The sequence below is a fragment of the Dunckerocampus dactyliophorus genome, chromosome 6 (assembly GCF_027744805.1).
Source record: "Dunckerocampus dactyliophorus isolate RoL2022-P2 chromosome 6, RoL_Ddac_1.1, whole genome shotgun sequence".
NCBI lineage: Eukaryota > Metazoa > Chordata > Actinopteri > Syngnathiformes > Syngnathidae > Dunckerocampus > Dunckerocampus dactyliophorus.
The window spans coordinates 20213447-20232758 of NC_072824.1; the positions used below are offsets into that span (position 1 = coordinate 20213447).

The 19312-nt window shown below is 40.6% G+C and overlaps 1 protein-coding gene across 6 annotated transcripts in view; it reads left to right on the forward strand.

Moving 5' to 3' along the window:
- Positions 1–18941, forward strand: part of kdm4c (lysine (K)-specific demethylase 4C) — a 44236-nt gene extending 25295 nt beyond the window's left edge. For 4 of the 6 annotated variants that reach the window (XM_054778183.1, XM_054778185.1, XM_054778187.1 and 1 more), the window contains 8 exons: positions 1788–1864; positions 2177–2232; positions 2351–2459; positions 12163–12357; positions 12911–13081; positions 14189–14308; positions 17228–17320; positions 17953–18941. In XM_054778183.1, coding sequence (XP_054634158.1) covers positions 1788–1864; positions 2177–2232; positions 2351–2459; positions 12163–12357; positions 12911–13081; positions 14189–14308; positions 17228–17320; positions 17953–18126 — 995 coding nt within the window. In that variant the 3' untranslated portion in view covers positions 18127–18941. The remainder of the gene's footprint in view (positions 1–1787; positions 1865–2176; positions 2233–2350; positions 2460–12162; positions 12358–12910; positions 13082–14188; positions 14309–17227; positions 17321–17952) is intronic. The other 2 variants (XM_054778184.1, XM_054778188.1) reach the window with 2 other exon arrangements.
- Positions 18942–19312: the final 371 nt, after the last annotated feature.

The following is a 19312-nucleotide window of genomic DNA, read 5'->3' on the forward strand; positions in this document are numbered from 1 at the left end:
ACATTTTTCAACAAACTTTCTTTAGCGCAATAGTAATTTATTGACGGTCCGTAGTGTAAACAACCAGCGGTTAGAGCAGCACTTCTCGTGCGAGCAGCAGCGGAGCCAGGAATTTTTCATTGGGGGTGGCCAATGTGAGACCATTACTCACATATGGGTGGCAATAAATTGATATTTGAATTGTCTAGATGGCCAGTGGGGTGGCCGGAGAGTGACCACTAGTGGCCATGGCCACCTCTGGCCACCCTGTAGCTCCGCCACTGCTTTTGGACCGTCTATTAGTGCAATTAATAGCTGAGCAGTGTGCCTAGGACATGTTTTCAATGCATAGTTTCTGCATTCTGCTCCCCATCATGGCGGCCAAACCCACGCAGGGCATAATACGGAAGTATATGCCGATCAGTACTCCTGTTTTAACACTGACTCCTTGGTTTACATGCCCACTCATGCTGCTACAGAGAGCTTCCATTATTAACAGATTTGTGTGCTGAATCAGACTTCAGAATTTAAGTCAAAGTTAATATAGTGAGAAAACTGGACCGGAACGACCAAAGTAATCATGGAAAACTTACCGCTTGCAGTTCATGCAGGACGCGGTTTTATCGACAGCTCCTCCACACAGAATGTTGTGTGCTGTAGTGAAATGCATCCAAGCGGGACGGCGGTTAGGCTGATCTAATGTTCTGCACCACAGAGCCGCGTTTGTCAAAATTGCTCCCCAGCCGTGGGGGTTGCCACTGGGGTAGCCAGAGAGCTCTGCCACTGGGCCAAGGTGAAACCATTACTTACATAGTGGTGGCAATAATTAATTTATACCTGAAATATCTAGATGGCCAGTGCGGTGGCCGGAGAGTGACCAAAGGGTGGCCACCACGTAGCTCTGCCACTGCGTGCGAGATCCCTGTACAATGACACCGCAGCCCGGACACAGTGAGGGGGAACTACCGCTGTAGCTACAGAGCCGAATGTTCAAACGTGAAACTAACTTCACCATGGTACTCCGTGGACATGTCTGCATGGTGGTGTTGCGTTTTCTTCTTCTTGCGGGTGGCGGGAGTCGAGTGGCAACCAGCTTTGAGGCGCATTACTGCACCTGCCACGTTGGAGTGTGGCTCAGAGTTACGAATGTGACACGGCAGCCGGATCAGCCCAATCTCGCGGCGGAAGCCGATATTATCTGACCTTCAAAATACAGCGGATCGGCAGCCGATCCTGAAGTTTGGATTGGGGCATCCTTACTATCAAGTGTTTATAAAACACACAACTCCATTTATGCCGATTTCCGCTCCAAAACAGAAATGCATACACTGAAAGGGTCACAGGGAATTTGAAGGTACACTATTTTGAGTTATCACTTCATGTTTTAAAGCCATTTGAGAGAATTTCGCTTTATGGGAGTATTATAGTCAACTTTGAGGCACATTATTGTCCTTAACTGGCTACAAATTGTACAAAAAACTACAAAACTACAAAAAACTGGCTACAAAAAGTCCCCTGAAATGATATATTACTAGTTTGAAGAGCCCTTCAGAGCAAATGTGAGTCATAAAATATGATGCAGGTTTTTTTATACAGGGATGATACACTTTAAAAAGTTTAAATTTTATTATATTTACCATTATTTATTTCAATAAAATTTATTGAAGGCAGTTTAATATTGTAAATGATTGAAATATCCTCCTTCAACACCGCAGCATTCCACAAACCTTGCCAAAACACTCCGAAACCGATCTGCACTTTTGCCCAGCCTGTATTTTGTAATTTTAACAATTGCAACTTCCTTTTAGGTTGCTATGGTGTTGCTGCAGACGACGCCAGTGAACAGTGGTCCTGTGATCGCTGTGCAGAGGGCATCTCCACAGCGGTAAGCACACTTATTTCTTTGTGAGTTATTTGCAATAGCAATTTTTAAGACTGTAATACCGGTTGCTGTTCCTGTTACAAAGATGTTGCTAGTTGTTTATACCGTGTGCTACCTGACATTATAAGCCGTAAATCACAGCGAGTGCTCCTTTTTTGATATGCGCTGAGCAAAAACAGTAACTCTTTAAGCCTTTTGAAAGTGACTCCATCAGTGCAAAAATAATTTTCCTATGAACCAGACCCAGAGATACACATGAAAGCAGCCTCGTTAAAACCTTCATTTACTTTCTCGTCTCTCTTAATATTTTCTCAGGAATGCTGTTTGTGTAACCTCAGAGGCGGGGCACTGAAGAAAACTCAAAATGACAAGTGAGAACACATCTTTTTGTTCCGTGATTAGCTCGGAAAAGTCATCTGTGATCCCCAGAGCATGGACAAATGTTTGAGTGTCTTAGTCATGTCAGTGTATATATGTGTGTGTGTTTAGGTGGGCTCACATCATGTGTGCAGTAGCACTGCCAGAGGCGAGGTTCAGCAACGAAGCCAAGCGGGGTCCCATTGACACCAGTATGATCCCCATGCAGCGCTACAAACTGGTGAGCAGCTCTTACTCACATACCCACATCCGGTGCCACATACCCGCATCCAGTGCCACGATTCCCCAGCTCCTTAAGGACAGGCTCCGTATAATTAATGAAGTGTTCACAGCTCCAATTAACGACGTGAGATGAACATGCCCGCATCAAAGCGAGATAATTAAACACTGGTGGGTGCGAGAAGGGTTTGTGTGTGAAGTTGCCCATGTGCAAATGTGTGTGTGAGAGCATGCATCTGTGCATCTGGTGTGCGTGCGTATGTATGTGTGTGTTTGGTTAATGAGAGAGCCTGAGTGTGTCTCAGAAGACCTGACATATTAGCACCATAGTTAGCACTATGCTTTAGGCACCATGATTGCTCAGCACAAAGCAAAGTAGTGGTGAGGTACTTACTAACTCAAGTCGATAAGCAAGATGAACCCTGCCTGCTCGTTTCAGCTTGCATTATAGTCTCACAAATAACTATTATTGTATACAAACATAAAGCAAACAAACTTAAGTGCTTGGGGTATAACAATTTAATAATAGATAAATACATAACAAATACATAAAAATGCATTTACGGGCTATCAAGTGCTGTTTAGCCAATCAGAAGCCTGAAAAAGCAACAGCAGCCTCTTTGAACGTGCACTGATCTCTCTGTTCAATATAATAAGAGATGAGATGTTTGTTAGCTAAATGTTCACTAAGTACTGTATATTTAAATTCAGCACTTACAGTATATTGTCTGTCAGAACATGACATCCACTCATGTAAGGGAATAACACTGTTGGACATGCGTTGCTGTTAAATAACTTCTAACAGGACATAATAAAATAAATAATAAATGTCATACCATTAAATATTCAGGGTTTCCCCTAGGATATTTTGAAGCTGTGTAGTGGGCTGCATGGTCGTACCGCTGCTGCGTCTGCAATTTTTTAAAATTATGATAAATAATTTTGTTTATCACTTACTTATTCAAATTAATAGTGGTCAATACGTGAGTAAATTCTAAGCTATATACAGTCAAACCTGTCTTAGCGGCCACCTGTATATAACAGCCACCTGCCCATAGTGGCCACTGAAAAATCCCCACAGAAAATTTACGTGTTATAGACCCTGTGTATAGCGGTCACCTGTCTAATGCGGCCAGTGGCCACCCATTTTGTATCCCTTGGTCAATATCTGACCGCATATAGCGGCCAAAATACCGACTCAAACAGAAGCTTCATGCACTAAAAAGTTTTGTTTTTTAATCAATGAAGCCATCGTGTGTAGACTTTAATTACTGAGACCTAGCTCAGTCACAATCATTCACAAGATCCACACAAACTGTCAGTTGTTCGACATTAAAAAAAAGCCGTTTTCTTTGGAGCTTGTTGCAGACAGTGACACCGTTTATTTCCTGGTGTGAGACAATGTACGCTGGTCAATACTGTAATGCCCCTTATTGTGGGGAAGGAGAGACTCATGTCGCAGATGCACTTTAATCGCTTTATTAACAGCGGAGAACACTGCAGGACTTTACATCCACGCCAACATCCACACACTTCCCAACTCTCTCGACACTCACAGCTAGCACTCAGCCTAGCTCTCCTGCTCGTGACGTTGCACCGTCACTTCCAGTCACTTCCTGTCACTTCCTGATGAACTAAAGCTGTAATGACACTCTGCTGTATATATAGTAGCACAGCTTTGTTCTGTGGGTGGTGTAGAACAATAACAAGCCTATTTGTTCTTTTATCCGCAGTCCTACAGTGCCCTCTACTGGTCAACATGTAACAGTATAATTATATGTATCTGCAAACACAACAAGCTTCTAATCACAGACATGTTAATATGTGCGCGCACAAATTCAAAATGGCCGCCAACCTGTCTATAACGGCCACCTGCCTATAGCGGCCACTTTTGCCGTTTCCCTTTAGTGGCCGCTATAGACAGGTTTGACTATGTATCTACAGTCATGGAAAAAATGATTAGACCACCCTTTTTCCTTCAGTTTATTGATCCATTTTAATGCCTAAAGGTACATTTGTTTGGACAAACATAATGATGATAACAAATATAGCTCATGAGAGTTTAATTTAAGAGCTGATATCTAACAACTTCCATGGTTTTCTTAATAATAACCAAAATCACTTCAGTTCTTACATGAACAGCTATAGCATTGTACTGCCAAAAAATGTACCACTTACGAGCTATTTTTGTTGTCATTGTTATGTTTGTCCAAACAAATGTACCTTCAGTTGTATCAGGCATTAAAATGAACAACAAACTGAAGAAACAAGGGTGGTCTAATAATTGTTTTTTTCCATGATTGTATATAGCATATACAGTGGTGTGAAAGTGTTTGCCCCCATCCTGATTTATTTTTTTGCATAATATGAAATGATTCTGATCATCAAACAAATATTATTTAAGAGCAACATAACTGAACATAAAATGCAGTTTTTAAAATAAACTTATTGTTACGGGAGAAAAAAATCCAAACCTACATGGCCCTGTGTGGAAAATAATTATTAAAACATAACTGAGATTAATGGAGATCCATCAGTCTGGAAAAGGTTTGTAAGCCATTTGTAAAGCTTTGGGACTCCAGCGAACCACAGTGAGAGCAATTATCCATAAATGGCGAAAACATGGAGCACAGGTGAACCTTCCCAGGATTGGCCGGCCAACCAAAATTATCCCTGAGAGCGTAGCGACAACTCATCCAAGAGGTCACAAAAGACGCCACAACAACATCCAAACAACGGCAGGTCTCACTTGCCTCAGTTAAGGTCAGTGTTCTTGACTCCACCGTAAGAAAGACACTGGGCAAAAACAGCCTGCATGGCAGAGTTCCATGATGAAAATCACTACTGAACATAAATAACATTACGGCTCATCTCAATTTTGCCAGAAAATATCTTGATGATCCCCAAGACGTTCGGAAAAATATTCTGTGGTCTGACGAGACAAAAGTTAAACTTTTTGGAAGGTGTGTGTCCCGTTACATCTGGTGTAAAAGTAACGCCACATTTCAGAAAAAGAACAACATACCAACAGTAAAATATGGTGGTGGTAGTGTGATGGTCTCAGGCGGTTTTGCTGCTTCAGGACCTGGAAGTCTTGCTGTGATAAATGGAACCATGAATTCTGCTGTCTACCAAAAAATCCTGAAGGAGAATGTCCGGCCATCTGTTCGTGACCTCAAGCTGAAACCAACTTGGGTTCTGCAGCAGGACAATGATCCAAAACACACCAGCAAGTCCATCTGGCGGAAAAAAAAAGACTTTGGAGTGACTTTGTCCTGACCTGAATCCTATTGAGATGCTGTGCCATGACCTTAAAGGCGATTCATGCTGGAAAACCCTCAAATGTGGCTGAATTACAACAAATTAGCAAAGGTGAGTGTGCCAAAATTCCTCCACAGCGCTGTAAGAGACTCATTGCAAGTTATAACAAATGCTTGATTGCAGTTGTTGCTGCTGTTGCTGCTAAGGGTGGCTCAACCAGTTATTATGTTTAGGGGGTAATCACTTTTTTACACAGGGCCATGTAGGTTTGGATTTTTTTTCTGCCTTAATAATAAAAAGGTTCATTTAAAAACTGCGTTTTGTGTTCAGTTGTATTGTCATTGACTAATATTTAAATTTGCTTGTTCTGAAACATGTAGCTGTGACAAACATGCAAAAAAAATCAGGAAGGGGGCAAAACACTTTTTCACACCTCTGTATATCCATTCATACAATATATTACTTAACATTGTTTTCAAGTTTAAAACAAATTAAGGTGTGGCGACTTTTATTTTGTCGTCGCGGTGCGCCACGATCAATTGCATGTAGCGGAAACCCTGATACTGATATATATAATACACATAAAATATACAAAAATGAATGAGAAAAATTAATTATGCAGAAAGTATTTCTTATAATATGTTTTTTTTTTTTTACAGTGTATTTGTTGTCCTGATCATGTTTATTGGGCTTTATTTTGTGTATCTTCCTGTGCTTTAGCTTTGTGCAAATGTCACTTAAAATCTTAGGCCTTTTTACTTATCCCCTCTCTGTTCTGTAAAACATTTTAATGTCATCACATTATGTCTTTAAATAAACTTTCTTTGATCGTTGAAGCTCGTGGCGTTGAAGCACAGAACATAATGTTAGCGCTGATGCTAGTTCAGGAATAACACACAAACACAAAAAGAAGCACTGGTACAAATATAATTAGGGAAATTGTTCACCATCGCTATTGAACACAAAAAGTAATGTTGCCATGGCAATGAGGCAGATGCTGTTGTCCTCATTACAAGCCAGTGCATCATCAACATGAAGCTGTTCATTTATTGTGTGTGTGTGTGTGTGTATCTATGGATGTTATACCTTTCCTTTGTTCAGCTTCTACATTCTCCTCTACATCCTCCTCCTCAACATCCTCCACAAGCCACGTGCTTTCAGGCCAGCACTGGACCCGTTGCCCCTGCAGCGGCCCACTACATTCATAATTGACTTTTTACCACAACACACACTCACACAGGCGCGCACACATCCATAATTTACGGTGGGAATGTTCTTAACGCATGGCTCAACACGGGCGCCCGAACACACCCCAGAGAGGGCACGAGCATTGCGAGAAGAGGCTTAGGTTCCTATATGGACGCTAAAACATAAAAGTATGTTAATGTTCTCACACTATTCGTGGTCTCATGCAGATTGTTTTTCCAACAATTACTTCACGCTGATACACTTCTGCACGTACACAAACACAAAACACGGCCCTCTTGCAGACACATGATTGGTTTGCATGCCAGTCAGAATCTTGTCACGCTGGCCTCAATAGGTAGACGAGACAGTCTGGCCGGCACGTCAGCACACGGACGTCCATAATAGAGGAGGTGTGGGAAAAGGCTTGAGGAAATGTAGGCCAAGTTAGTCATCAAGCACGCAGGCAGCGGACGTCTCAGATCAGAAATACATGTGCAAAGCTAAGGAGGCTGCATTAATAAGAAAAACGTTGAGCATTTGGAATGAAGCATTTATATAACTTTTTGGGCTACCGTTACAAAAAGTAAGACACAATACTGTTTGTACTGCAATAAATAGGCAGAGCTGATGCTTTCAAATTTATACAGTCTTTTAAAAGTAAAAGCATCAGTCAACTGATTTATTTAAATAGACACAGCAGGCATTTCAGAGCCTTTGCAGAAAGTTTAATATATACCTTTTCACATGAATCAAATATCAAAAATAGGTCTCTAAAGCATCTTGACTTTTGAACCATCCTCATGCAAGATATTGCCGAAGGCTTACACTTACCACAGTTTAGTAAACGTCACAGGATTTATTCTGCACATGTCGCTTTTTGAGACCTTTTATTGTACAATTCTTCCAAATGAAGAGGTTAAAGAGAAGAACATACACAAGATGTTTCTTGACTCCCATTCAAAGACGAACATTGCCACTTGAGTTCTTGACTTTGTTTTACACTTGTATGACAATCACTTTCAACAAACTTTTCAACTAACAATCATCTTTTATCATTAAAGGAAAACTGCACTTTTTAAAAAGAAAATTTGCCCATCATCCACAATCTTTATATGAAACATGACCACACAGGTCTTTCTCTTTTCTGCACAGTCTAAAGAGAGAGAAACAGCTAAAAATAGCTAGCATGTGAGAGCTCACAATGCATGTAACAGGACACACCTATTTCGACAATAAAGCCCTAAAAACCTCTCCAAAAAACAGCAACAATGTTCTATTTACATATGTCAATGTCCTCCTCATCATATATACACAAAGCCTTTCCATTGATGGTATCATTGTATGCCACTCAGTGCAGCAGAAACCCTCAATTTCTGTTGGCATGGCTTGGCAAGCTCCACAATTAAAGTACACCACCAAGTCATGCCGGTGTAATGACTTGCCCCCCATCTGCTACGAAGTTTCACTCTCTTCTTGCGAGCTCAGCTTCTTAAACCTGTAGCTCGCATATTCAGGCTCAAAAAGATCAGGTTCTGGATCCTCATTTGTTCAAAAGAAGTTGTCAGTGGCTGCCCTCAAGAAGTCTGCCATGATTAGTAGTCGCAAACAAACACGCACTTGACACGCTGCTGTTGACGGAAGTAGCGCTAGTTCCTATGGGCTATGTGAAATCAATGCAGCCAGGAAAGAAGTTCCAGTAATGTTTAAAATGAAAAAAATATGGAAAAATACTGTAAGTATTACATATTATTGTGAATGTACCGATTACTGCATTGTCACAGCATGCATATAAAACCATACAATGTTGTTGTAGTTTTAGAGGGCTTTGTAGTTGAAATAGGTGTGTCCCATGAGGTGCATTGTTAACTCTCTCAGGTTAGCTGTTTTTCTCTCTTTAGAATGCGCAGAAAAGGGAAAGACGTGTGCTCACAGTTCACATGAGGCTTGTGGATGATGGGCAAAATTCCAAAAAAAGTGCAGTTTTCCTTTAAGGGCTGAGTGTTTTACAATTGTTACGCTGCTGAAAATACTGCCTGTGTAGCTCCAATGTTGTTTAAACGTTGAAACAAATCATTATTACAGTATTGCATTCTTGTCCTTTTTCGTATTCTAATATCTCTTACTTTTGTATGCACACTGATCATGTAGCTCCATGATTTTAATAACATGATGTGACGTATCATTTACATAATTACCACCCATCTAATTCCCATTGGGGTTAATCTACCGCCAAATGCTTTCGAGTCTGTATAGAATGTCTTTAATTCTTTACTGTCGAAACTCATGGATATTTATATAAGGATTCCCTAGAAATGAATTAGTGAGTATGTCGCATTCCAAGTGATATGAGAGTGCAGCTAAAGACACAGTGTAGATGCTTCTGAAGGAAATGGACTTTGATGGGAGGCATGCTAACGGAGGCAGATAGTGGGGGTTATAATGGAAGGATGTCATCATTTTTCCCCTTTTAGTGGGAGAGTAAATGATTTGACAAGAGCGGAAACGCCACAATGATGTTTTTGGACTTGATGGACTGTTTAGTGCACCACACTGTGTGTGTTTGCGCTTGGATGCATGGTGGTAGCGTTTGTGCGCAGGACATGTCCGTCCACAACATAAACACTGCAGTGCCAAAACCTCAGATGATGTCATCTGATTGGGCATATTTGGGGCCTTCCTTCTAGTATCATAGCACTGGAACAAGATGTTTGTGTGTGGACAACGCTGCTGCTTGGATCTGTCCTGCTCCTCCATTTGTTTATGTACACTGTGGTTTTAAATGACGTTAGACATCCGAGGCTTGACCACAGGCTGACTCACTTTATTGTGTTTTAATTTGTTTTTTTTCTTAAACTCATAATCGAGCACTCCCACATGGAAATGCAGAGCAGGCTTTTACCCCATTCCAAAGACCACACAGTTGATGATGTTTAGGTGCAACCGAAGGACTCCAAAACAGTGAGTTTTAAGATAGGAATGAAAAGATGCTTTTTTGCTTTGTAAACTCAAATAAATTAAAATAGTACTAACCCCGTCACTGCAAACTTGGTTGTTAATCACGTTTGTGGAAAACAACATGAACTGTCAAAACCGTGAATTGTTGGAAGACTTACTTGGCTGTTTTAATGTTTATCAGGTCTGAACAGATTTCATACTTTGAGGATACTAACATTACATGAAAACATTCCTTCCCCATTCCATGTTCTGTTTGGTTGAAGTTTAGCTAAGTTTAACATAATAGTTTAACCCAAACTATTATGTCCATATATGCAATTACATTTTGCCTTGAAAAACAATATATATTTCAGCATTTTTTTTTTATATTGAATGATGCAAACATAGCACTGTGCAAAAGTCTTAGTCCTCCTGGAGATTTTTTTGTGATAGCAATACTATAACGAACGGACTATTCATACTAAACTCTATTCATACGCCAATTTTTTGTTTCTGTGAATTTTTATAGTTGAATGGTTGTCTTAAATGACAAGAAAGTGACAAAAGTCTGTAAGAAGTTGTGTATGTTCTTTTTTTTTTTTTTTTTTTTTTTTTTTTTTTTTTTACATTGAATGATTTATACCAGACAAGTTTAGGGAAATGTAATCTTTTCTACAATTCTAAAGGATGGTGGTGACTTCTAGCATAACATTCTAATAACTAATTCTAATAACTATAAATTTTGAACACTGGATATGCATGTAAGTGAAGTTATTTCAGACATGGAACTTTTTGTCAAAATTAAGAAAATAATGAAAAAAAGCCATTCTTTAAAATTTATGAGAGCAAGTTCGGTGGTAGTTTATGTGGGAGAGAGTGATTGCTTCTCAACTGAAAGGCTGTCTAATTACGCTTATCTTCACCTTCTATCCCAGTCCTCACCAAAATATAGTATGTTCTTTTTAAGGCCACGCACCACCCCCGTATAAAGTTTCATGGAAATCAGTACCTGCCCCACTACACTTCTGATTAAAAAGGTTCTAAGTAGAGCTTCGAAATGCAAAAGCAAGAAATGGGAATGAGACAACAAGTCTTGAGTAAGCAACTTATTAACAACCATTGAACTAAAATAGGCTGTTCATCAGCTGATCAAAAGTTTAAGACCACAACCTTAAATAGCCAAAATCTTGGCAAAAATGGGAATTCAATGTCATTGTCTGTCAGGTATGCACACTGTCATGATCCCTTGATGGCAAAGGCAAAAAAGCTTTCCCTTTGAGCTGCATAAGCAAGGCCTCTCGAAGGGACATTGAAAGGTGGAAGAAAGTTTTGTTCTCTGATGCAAAAAAAAAAGTAAGCTCGACGGTCGTGATGGCTTTCTAAAGTTTGGCATGACAAGGAGATCCCACCTGAGATGTTTTCCACACAGTGGAGGGGGGTGCCATCATGATCTGGGGTGTTTTTTCCTTCAGTGGAACAATGGAGCGTCAGGTGGTGCAGGGGCGTGAAACGGCATCTGGCTATGTGGAGATGTTGCGGGGGTATCCCTCATGACTGAAGGCCCTCGTCTGTGTGGTAATGACTGGGTTTTTCAACAGGGTAATGCTCCAGTTCACAATATCCGCCTGACAAAGGACTTCTTCCAGAGGAATAACGTCACTCTTTTGGACCATCCTGTGTGTTCCTCTGATCTAAATCCAGTTGAGAACATTTGGGGATGGATGGCAAGGGAAGTTTACAAAAATGGACATCAGTTGCAGACAGTGTATGCCGTCCTTGAAGCCATCTTCACCACCTGAAGCAACATTCCCACTATCCTCCTGGGAACATCAAGCATGCCCAAATCAAATTTTTGAGGCGATTAACAAGTATGGAACAGCTGCTCATTACTGAGTTCTCTTTTGAGAATTTTATTTCTATTTTAGCGGGGTTTCGTTTTTTTTTTTTTAAATCTCTTGTCTTAAACTTTTGATCAGCTGATGAACAGCCTATTTATTTATTCTGATTTTTTTTGTCTTACTCCCATTTCTTCTTTTTGCATTTTGAAGCTCTACTTAGAACCGCCTTACGATCCAACAATGCAAAATGTAAATTGTCGCATTTTTTCCAGCCGGTCTTAAAATTTAGATCAGGAGTGTATATACTGTTTTAATTTGTCAAAATGACTGCTGCATTGTACTGAAGGCTGGGGCCCGAACTAGAAAAATTCTGTTTGGCAGACCCAATGCATAATTTTATTGCATAGTGACATTTCAAGGTAAATAATTAGTGGAGTGAGCTGCTCCATGTCAGTCAATGTTGTGGTCTGTGTGTGTTCACAGAAGTGCATCTATTGTCGTAAGCGCTGGGCAGGCAAGCGGCAGGCGGGTGCGTGCATCCAATGCTCGTGCGGCCGGTGCCCCACCTCTTTTCATGTGACCTGTGGCCATGCTGCCGGGGTTGTCATGGAGCCTGATGATTGGCCGTATGTGGTGTCAATCACCTGCCATAGACACCAGTCGCGGAGCTCTTCGGCTGTAAGTTATAGGCCTGTGGTGTTTCCTGCAGCTGTCTTGTGCTCATTCAGCATGGACGTGGTAATGCACCATAGTAGTAATGTGAATTGCATTTGGACAAAAGTATTGGGGCACATGACCATGCTACCAAAAAGAGTGTACGGTATCTCTAATAAGTGAATACACCTCACATTTCAGCAACCATTTTACAGTAACAGTATAATACAAGCTGAAGAATTGTCCTCTGAGAACATATATTAATGACTGCTGAAATGTGAGGGGTGTGATACTGTAAGAGAATATGGAGCTTCTCTGTGCAGGTCTAACAGTTGAACTTGAGTTAGGGAAGTTTATTTAATGCGCTGATAAAGTCATTTTCATAGGAATTTATCTCACTAGGTCCAACAAACTACTGTTTTTGGTTATTTGCCCTGAGGCTTAAATTAGTATGAGACCTCAAATTAACCCGTCAAATGCAAAAGAAGTGTAGAGTAGCAGAGGCATTTAGATTACATAGTGTAATCACCTTTTATTCACATCTAATTGCTGCTCTTTGCTCTTTGTCTTTCATTAGAAGCAGCGGGCGTCTCAAGCACCCATCTCACTTGGTCAGACGGTCATCTCCAAGCACAAGAACCTGCGCTACTACAGCTCCAAGGTCACACAGATCACCTCCCAGATGTTCTACGAGGTCATGTTTGATGATGGCTCCTTCTCCAATGATACCTACCCCGAGGATATAGTGGTGAGGATGTGTTTAATTAAGGCCACAATGGAAAGGTCGCCTCTCTCTTCTAGTAAATCTATGGGAGGCTAAAAAAAAAGTGAGGAAGCCAGAACATTTTTGGTTATGTGTAGGTACAGCCCTGTGAGGGGACATAATCACAGGCTAGTCCAAAATGTGCCTTTGCTAATGCAATGGAACCTCCAATGTCAAACACATCTGTTTCAGAATGCTGGTTGACCAACAGTTTTCAATCACCTTTCCCCCCCAAAAATAAAGGAAATAGAAATAATGCATTTAAGGGACCAACTTTTGCCACCATAAACGCTCACGGGCCCAGTCTTAACGGCGATATGAGTGTAAAAATGACTTAAGGAGCCTTTTTATTTGAAATGTACACAGGACACTATATCTTACAAGACTTACTGTACACTGTATTTCGTAAAAGCTAGCTCTAACCCAGCATGCAGAATGTCACTGCCCTCTGTAGCCCACACTCTAAACAGCAGCTCAGAACTACACAATACAGTCGTAGCTTCATTGTGGTTTAAAGGCTCCCTCACTGTATCGCGTTTTTTTCTAAAATTAATTAATAAATGGCTGCTGTTTGTGCTTGACTGTGGACTATTATTAGTAAAACAATATTTAACATTAAAAGCCAAGTTATATGTAGTATTCTGGTCACCAGGCATTAATAATGTTACGTTGATGAGACATTACATTACATTACATTACATTAGATTACCTTCACACTGAATGGAGTCAGCAATGGCATGTTCAACATGGCATAGTGGAAAAAAGTTCTCCTCCCATTCACTTATAGCGGTTGGGTCAGGAACCAAATAACCGTGATAAACGAGGGACGACTGTACACCCATCGCTACAGTAACATTACTGACACCGAGTGACCAGTGTATGCCTTATTATTTTATTTTTGTTTTACCAATAATAAGCCATATTCAACCATGAAAGAGTGATTGATATTAATTTGTTTATTTTGAAGAACCGTGACAGAGTGAAGCCGTGGAATTTTGAACCGCAAATTGGAGAGGGACAACTGTCAAAAACCGGCAACACTTATTCTCTGCATTCCCACAGACTCACTATTATTATTGTTTGTATTCATAGAGCAGAGATTGTGTCAACATGGGTCCTCCAGAAGTTGGGGAAGCTGTTCAAGTGAAGTGGCCCGATGGACTTTTTTACGGTGCCAAATATTTGGGATCCAACGTGTCCTACATGTACCAGGTATGATGCCCACACAGGTGACCCACTGACACAGTTTCCTGTTCTTTGCAAATGTAGGCTAAATGCAAAAGTTGTGTCCGCGTAAAAGCAAGGCGGTGGCTGCAAAGTTGCTGAACTCCCTCGACATCCGAACCATCGTGACTGTCAACAGTTTTCAGGTCCATATGAGAATGGCTGCAGGAGAGAAAAGACACCAGCTAGATATGAAAGGGAAGTGCTGAAGTTGTGGTGGCCGTGAGCGCTGAGTGAGAGCTGATGGGAAGAGAGCGAGATGCGCGAATGAGAGAAGGATGTGACCATGTGCATTATTCAAACTCTCTGAAATATTCACCAAGCTCAGAGTCATGCAGCCTCCACTTAAAGCTTTATTTAGTCGAGCCGGGCGTCAACCATTACTTATGCACTAATGCATCTGTGACGTACTTGCTCACATAAGTTGAGGTTCTTTTAAAGGAGTTCATTCAAGGACTTTTTAAAACATCAGTGACATAGACCGTTTAATCTGTTTTGTGGTGACTGTTATAACCCCTGATGGTTACTTTGTAAGTACAATAATGCAAAAACTATGGCAAGGTTTTAAATGAAATTTTGTGGATAGATGGCGCATATGCTTAAGCAAAAAAACCCATTAACTTTTAGTGCAAATGGAAATAAAAATGTGCATAGACAAAAGTATTTTCTCTTGTTACCTGTTCCCGCCCCTAGGACCCGGACTTGCATAATCAATATGAGCACTCATACCGCTACTTAATAATGACAATGCCACTTTGAACACTAAACATACACAAGAACAAGAGGCAATCCACCGTCAAAGTCAGGAAAGTTGCATTAATGTAGTCTTATGAAGTGACGGCCATGAAAGCTACAGTATTGTAGTGTAGTGAAGTGATGCCCCTGAAAGATGCAGTAATGTAGTATTATGAAGCAATGGCCTTGAAAGCTGGGTTATAAAGTGATGGTTATGAAAGCTGCAGTAAGGTTGATGCAGTGTTATGAAGTAATGACCTTGAAAGCTGCAGTAAAGTAGTGTTATGAAGTGATGACCATAACAGCTGCAGTAAGGTTGATGCAGTGTTAAGTACTGTAATGGCCATGAAAGCTGCAGTAAAGTAGTGTTATGAAGTGATGGCCATGAAAGCTGCAATAAGGTTGATGCAGTGTTCTGAAGTACTATAATAGCCATAGAAGCTGCAGTAAAATAGTGTTTTGAAGTGATGGCCATGGAAGCTGCAGTAAAATTGTGTTATGAAGTGATGGCCATGAAAGCTGCAGTAAAGTAGTGTAATGAAGTGTTGGCCATGAAAGCTGCAGTAAAGTAGTGTTATGAAGTGATGGCCCTGAAAGCTGCAGTAAAGCAGTGTTATGAAGTGATGGCCATGAAAGCTGCAGTAAAATAGTGTTATGAAGTGATGGCCATGAAAGCTGCAATAAGGTAGTGTTATGATGGTATGGCCATGAGAGCAGCAGTTAGGTGGATGCAGTGTTATGAAATAGTGTAATGGCCTTGCAAGCTGCAGTAAAGTAGTGTTATGAAGTGATGGTCATGAAAGCTGCAGTAAGGTTGATTCAGTGTTAAGTACTGTAATGGCCATGAAAGTTGCAGTAAAGTAGTGTAATTAAGTGATGGCCATGGAAGGTGCAGTAAAGTTGGGTTATGAAGTGATGGCCATGAAAGCTGCAGTAAAGTTGGGTTATGAAGTGATGGCCATGAAAGCTGCAATAAGGTAATGTTATGATGGTATGGCCATGAGAGCAGCAGTAAGGTGGATGCAGTGTTATGAAATAATGTAATGGCCTTGAAAGCTTTAGTAAAGTAGTATTATGAAGTGATGGCCATGGAAGCTGCAGTAAAATTGTGTTATGAAGTGATGGCCATGAAAGCTGAAGTAAAGTTGGGTTATGCAGTAAGGTTGACGCAGTGTTCTGAAGTACAGTAGACGCCCCTACAACGTAAATAATCCGTTCCGAGAACCTTTATGTTATAGGGTTTTTATGTTATACGAAGCGTAAAATACATGTAAATAGCCTAATCTGTTCCAAGATCTTCCCAAACTCACCCCTTTGGCACTTCGAAATATTCAAAGTCCACCAAATATGGTGGGAAAATATAAGAAAATGTTAGCATAAACATAGTAGAGTAACATTCCAATATAAAATAAGGTAATAAATAAGATTACTGTAAATGAATAAAACTGAAAAAACAGAAACAGTCTTACCGTTCACGAGATGTCTTGATCAGGAGCACAAGTGGAGGCAGGAAGGAGGAGGAAGCCTGAGTCGAAACGCGACTCAAAGAGTCTAAGAGTCAGCTGGTCTCACAGTCAAACGCACACGCACTACACGATAATGCTGTGTGCAAAATTTTAATTTGTAACTTAACTTAATTGTTTAAGTTAGTTTCAGGGGGACTACGAAGAGGAAGGAGTTTGAAGGGATACACAAACTCACGTACGTGCTGTATAACTCAGCCAATGAGATGAGAGTGTAGGCGGTGCCCCAAAAATCAGCTAATGAGAGCGTGATGTGTCAGAAGGCGTCACCAAGTGTTAGTCTGAACTTGCATGACTTGAGGCATTATGTTATATGGAATTTCTTCTGTAATACGAAGCAAAAACTTTACATAAATTCTTTATGGTCAGTGGAATTTATATAAAAGGAGGTTTATGTTATGCGAGGTACTACTGTACTATAATGGCCATGGAAGCTGCAGTAAAATAGTGATGGCACAAGTAAACATGCTGAGTAGTGCAGTGCAGTGTATACTTGTTAATAAATGAATCCATTTGGACTTTGAAATGAAATAGTTTTGAAGTGTGGCATCCTTTGTGTTGATATGCAGACCACCATCTTTCCACCTTGGAGTTTAGTGCATTTTTTTCACCCCTAAATGACCACTGTGGGCGTGTGTGTATGTCTCAGGTGGAGTTTGAGGATGGCTCTCAGGTGCTAGCAAAGAGAGACGATATCTATACGTTGGACGAAGACCTGCCTAAAAAGGTGAAGCGTAGACTTGTAAGTATTACATTTAGAGCGCAAAAAAAATACAGTGGAACAGTGGAAGTCAAATGCGCTTGTGCAATGTGACCGAAGTTTAGAGGGAACAATATGCCGCTTCAGTTGTCATAGTCATTTCAGTCCTGCAGGCATGAAAGAATTCATTCAGGGTGTGTGTTTTGCTTTTTCTTTGGCTTGTTGCAACACATACTCCCAAAGAAGGGACAGTAAATAATATACACCAGAAACGATATGAAGTAAATTGACTTGCATTCAAAGCAGTAAGACTCCAGTGTCAAAGGTATCTGAGTTTTGTTGTTTTTATGTTTAACATTGGTTAGCTTCTTTTTACACAAGTAAGAGTTTTAAAAAGTGCGATGTGGAAGGCGCATATGTGCAGCAAATTGCCTTCACATTGTACCTTTGTAATTAAAGGTTCTTAACACTTGAGTCTTATATTGCTTTTATATCTTAATACTAACAGTGATGAACATATTTTGTACACTTTTAAAACACCTCTATTATTTTCTATGGGGACAATTTAAAATGCAAACAAATTGAAAGTGGGCTTGTGTTCCATGTTAGAGATTCTGCTCTACTTTTATCTCCAAAGACATGCCAAGTGACTTAAACCTTTCTCTCACTGCCAGTCCACAGCGTCTAGCATGCGTTTCCAAGACGCCTTCTTCACCACGCAAGGGGAGAGGAAACGGCAGCGAACGCCCAATTCCCGCTTCCAGAAAGACTATGTGGCCCTGCCGGACCTCCGTACGACAGCCAAAAGCACATGGGAGCACAAAGAATGCCCCCACAAAGGGAAATAAAAGTGATGGTAGCCTGACAGAGACAAATGAATGCACTGAAGTCACAGTCGATGCGAAGTTGTGTGTGTGTGTGTGTGTGTGTGTGTGTGTGTGTGTGTGTGCTTGGGAATATATATTTTTTGGGCTGTAAACTATTTCCCTGTGACCAGCAACAAGGCAGCGGGAGGGTGCTTTGGCTCTAGCTGGAGGTTCTAATGCATTTGTAAATTCTACATCAGTGATTTTGTGGATTTTGATTGGACAGCTGGACTTTACAGAGAAAAGGTTCACAGAGGACACTGTCTCCTCTGTTGCCTCGTGCTTTTACATCCATCAGGGAGAAAACAACAAACTGTGACTTTCCATTTGTCACGCTGTTTTCTTTTTACATGAGAGATGTATTTTCCCCCCCATGGTAGTTGCAATGATTTTTGATTTTGAACATGAATGCACCTTGCTTTTGGTATTTTCCTCATGTGTCACCGCATCTCTCCCCGCATGTTTAACACTGTCGCTTAGCTGCTTCTCCAAGCGCACCACCATGGCTTCCTCTCCGATCCTCTCGTCTGCCACTTATTAAATATGAATCGGGTTTCTTTTCCGATTTGATCGTGACAGAGAACGAAAACCAATAACTGCTAATGACTTCCAAATGACAAAGAGGCAAGACAGGAAGCCATGGCTGCATGCGCCCAATTAAAAAGTGGAACGCTACTCTGTTGAATGAAATTATTTAAAATTTGTATTTATTTTTGTGCTTGCTATAGTTGAATTATTGCTAACTGCTGTAAGGAAAATAAAATGTTTTTTTAATTGCCAATGACTTTTTTTTTTTTTTTTTTAAGAACATGTGTCTCCAAAGTGTGGGAGCTTTTTGTTTTGGGGTTTTTTTTATAAGAAAAACATAATTTTGTGGATTGTGTTGAACTACAGATCAATACACACACAAACTGAGTGACATCACAACCGTTTAGTGGTGCTGCGGTCATGAATGACCCACAAGACAGTCCGTGAAGTCCACAATTATTTTCAAATAATGGAAAAGTGGACGGATGGCAGCCTTGGCAGGGGTGGGCAAATTGCAGGCCGGGGGCCGTATCCGCCCGCCAGATGCTTCCAAAGTATTTAATAGAAACTTTTAACATACAAGCTGGCACATGTCTTGTAAGTAGTCAGAGTCCACCTGAGACAATAATCCAGTAATCCA